Raw genomic sequence first — 3,681 nt, 5'->3', positions numbered from 1 at the left:
GATAGCCCTCAGCAACAGCGGCTGCGCAAAGACACAGCCCACGCCGCGCATGCTCAGATTGCCCAACGAACCGCAAAGGTTCTTTCCAACTCACGCATGCGTGGTAGGAGCCCGAGCAGGAGAGGGGCGGGGCCACGGAGGGTGAGCTGAAAGGCCTCCTTAGGAAGGATAAGGTGAGCAGATGAGGAGGGATTTAATCATACCTTTCGGGGAAAAGTGACTTTGGGATCATATTTCGAATAATTATACATATCCTTGTTTATAAGAGATGAGTAAAATCCTCGTGTTCCCATCTGTTGTGGCCTCTTCCAGTTTTGTGATTCTATATGTGGAGTAGCCTTATTGACCATGAAACAAAATCCCAGATCCACTTTTATTAGGTCAGCCAGAAAGTGCAAAAATCATGATGTGCTAACTTTTGAACCACTCTGGCTCAACAATAGATGGATTAATAAGATTATGTAAAGACAGATGTTAGAGTTACAGGCCTACATTTTGCTTGTTTCGAGATGTTACAGAAATAGCAAGTTGTGCAGACAAATCCAGGCCCTGGGCCTCCCCTCCAAAAACAAAGCAACAAAAGTAATAAAGCAAGGTATTAAAACTACTATCCTCCAGCTGTTAATAGTGCCTTTGGGGACTCAGTAGTGCTTCCTATTATGTCCTCCCTTGAGACCCTATGTTTGGTACCAGCAGTCTTGGCTCCATATGACAAACAGCCTTTCATATGGTTTGGATCTCAAGAAACTCTGTCATATTGAAGTATTGAAGGATAATTAAGGTTTTCCACAGGTAACCTGTTATTATTTTGGTAGATGTGATTATGCTAACTCTGGCCCAGCTTACTTGTCTGAATGCATATTCCGCTACGTCCCGCCTTGCAGTTTAAGATCATCTGGGGAGACCCTGCTCTCGCTCCTGCCAGCGTCACAAATATGTCTGGTGGGGATGAGAGACAGGACCTTCTTGGCTGTAGCTCTCCACCTGTGGAACTCGCTTCCCAACGAGGTAAGATCAGTTTCATCCCTCCTGTCTTTTAGGAAGAAATTGAAGTCGTGGTTCTGGGACCAGGCTTTTGGACAGCAGGCATAAATAGCGCTTGGATATGGAATTTGACTGGAATGGTTATACGGCAGTTAATACTGTTTTTATTGTTTTAATTAATGTTCTATTATTGTTTAATTGTTGTTATATTGCTTTGTTATATTTAATGGCATCAAATTGTGCGAAATGTAAACTGTCCTGAGTCCCCCTTCGGGGGTTGAGAAGGACGGGGTAGAAATATTGGAAATAAATAAAATAAATAAATAATCCAGTGTTTCTCAACCTTCCTAATGCTGCAACCCCTTAATACAGTTCCTCATGTTGTGACCCCCTAACCATAAAATTATTTTTGATGCTACTTCATAACTGTAGTTTTGCTACTGTTATGAATCGTAATGTAAATATCTGATATCCTGATGTATTTTCATTTACTGGGCCACACTGGGCACACAAACCCCATACATCCAAATTTGAATACTGGTGGGGGTTTTTTTTGGGGGGGGGGAGTAGATTGATTTTGTCATTTGAGAGTTGTAGTTGCTGGGATTTATAGTTCATCCATTTCTTTTTACTTTGAACTACACTGTAATAAATTATCCGATTTACGTAGTCATTCTACATAGGGCTGCAACGTTACTCATTTTGTTTTATGCATTTAAAATAATTATTTCCTACTAGGACAAGGTCCCCTGGTGGCATAGCAGGTTAAACTGCTGAGCTACTGAACTTGTTGACCAAAAGTTCAGCAATTCGAATCTGGGGAGCAGGGTGAGCTCCTGCTGTTAGGCCCACCTTCTACCAACCTAGCAGTTCAAAAACATGCAAATGTGAGTAGATCAATACCTGCTTCTGCGGGAAGATAACGGTGCTCCATGCAGTCATGCTGGCCACATGACCTTGTCTACGGACAACACAGGTTCATCGGCTTAGAAATAGAAATGAGCACCCCCCCCCCCCCCAGAGTCAGACATGACTGAACTTAATATCAAGGGAAACCTTTACCTTTATCTTTTCTCCTAGGACATGACAATAAGCATCAAGAAAACATATGACATTCCAACAATACGTTGGTTGAATGTTGGATGAGACATTTATTGAAAATCCATCTATTCATCCAGAAAAATGATCTCAATTTGATTACATTTGTTGTGTCTGTATTAATATAGAGATGTATGTATAGTGCCTTCAGAGAAACATAATTCTTTCCATTTCTTTCAGGATTTGAAATGTCTAATACAAAAGTCCTCACATCTAGAGCTGACTGTATAGAGAAGCTACTGTCAGAAAGAAAATACCAAGATATTGGGATTCATCTTACATATCTTGAAACGATTGATATCACTATAGATGACTTGCAAGAGACTGATGTGGCCAAAGCTGTGTTCAGAGTCTTCAAGAATTGTCCCTCCGTGGTCCTGAAAAAGAAGGCAAAGCACTTGCTCTCAAAGTGGAAAGCAGTTTATAAAAAGCATTGCAGTCCATCAGTACAACTTCATTTGGGGTTATCTGAAAATGCAAATGAGGATTCAGATCATCTTCAAGTAGTCTCTGAAGATATAAACCCTTTGGGAAAATTGAACCAGCAGGAAAAATTGTGTCCTGCCAGTCCCAGTCTGGCATCAGAAAGCCCTTCAAGTAATGCTGGAAGTTGTGTGCAGAAAGATAATACAACGGAACCAGATCTGGGAAACGCCAATTCTATTAGTGAAACAGGCCAACAGTATAGTCCCATTGTGGCTGTGAGGGCGAAATGCACACAACTTCTTTATGAAGCATTGACTGATTCCTCAACAAGTAATGAAGAAATTGCAAAGCACCACAAAACAGCTGAAGAAATTGAACAACACATTTTTGCACTTCATGCTAACAATGATAAAAAGTACAAAAATTGCATCCGGAGCAAAGTTTCCAACTTGAAAAATCCAAAAAATTCTCACTTAAAACATAGCCTGCATATTGGAGTTCTCACTCCTCAGACATTTGCTAGTATGTCTGCAGTGGAAATGGCACATGATGAACTAAAGCAGCTTCGGGCTTCGTATACAAAATCAGCTGTTCAGGAACACCAGCTTCCCCAGAAGATCAATGGTACACTTACAAATAAAATAAAATGTCGGCGCTGTGAAAAATTTAATTGCACTGTGACTGTGATAGCCAGGGGAGCTCTTTTCCTTCCTGGTTGGGTACGAAGCACAGATCCAGATGAGCAAATGATGACCTACGTAATATGTAATGAATGTGGGGAACAGTGGTACCACAGCAGGTGGAATTGTTTATGATTGTATATCTTGTAATGATGATGTCTTCAGAGAATAATATATGGAATTATTAAAAGGCAATTAACTGAATAAGAAAATATGTTCAAGCTCTATTAATGTTTGTCATGAAATCCGAAAAAAATAAGATATGACAAAATAGTTACAAAACTACCAAAGGGAGTGGCCCAATGAGTCTATTATGTTTGGAATTATTAGATTTATGCAAGAATGTGACTCCGGTAGCCTTCTAGGATCTAAACAAACTCCGGGAGTTGCAATCCAACATAATCTAAAATCTAAGTTAGGGGTCCTCAAACTTTTTAAGCAGACAGCCAGTTCACGGTCTCTCAGACAGTTGTGGGGGCTGGACTATAGCTTG

General features: G+C 40.5%; 1 protein-coding gene across 5 annotated transcripts; it reads left to right on the top strand.

The window, feature by feature from the left end:
* The first annotated feature begins 83 nt into the window (after positions 1 to 83).
* On the top strand, positions 84 to 3,400 carry TCEANC (transcription elongation factor A N-terminal and central domain containing). 5 transcript variants are annotated; one of them, XM_060769968.2, is made up of 4 exons: positions 85 to 173; positions 510 to 595; positions 816 to 1,008; positions 2,263 to 3,400. In XM_060769968.2, exons 3-4 carry the CDS (start codon positions 855 to 857, stop codon positions 3,321 to 3,323), a joined length of 1,215 nt encoding a protein of 404 aa, XP_060625951.2. In that variant the 5' UTR covers positions 85 to 173; positions 510 to 595; positions 816 to 854; the 3' UTR covers positions 3,324 to 3,400. The 5 variants fall into 5 exon arrangements, with proteins under 5 accessions (XP_060625955.2, XP_060625951.2, XP_060625954.2 ...); XM_060769971.2 differs by lacking the exon at positions 510 to 595 and having other exon boundaries at positions 885 to 1,008; XM_060769969.2 differs by lacking the exon at positions 510 to 595.
* The last annotated feature ends 281 nt before the right edge of the window (positions 3,401 to 3,681 follow it).

This window comes from Anolis sagrei, chromosome 3 (genome assembly GCF_037176765.1).
Source record: "Anolis sagrei isolate rAnoSag1 chromosome 3, rAnoSag1.mat, whole genome shotgun sequence".
NCBI lineage: Eukaryota > Metazoa > Chordata > Lepidosauria > Squamata > Dactyloidae > Anolis > Anolis sagrei.
This window is presented reverse-complemented; position numbering and strand designations above follow the sequence as displayed.

Excerpts from the sequence above, each read along its gene's own strand:
- TCEANC (XM_060769969.2), top strand. The coding sequence starts at position 855 with ATGCATATTCCGCTACGTCCCGCCTTGCAGTTTAAGATCATCTGGGGA. Across the intron at positions 1,009-2,262 it reads GGAACTCGCTTCCCAACGAG|GATTTGAAATGTCTAATACA; the intron begins GTAAGATCAGTT and ends CATTTCTTTCAG.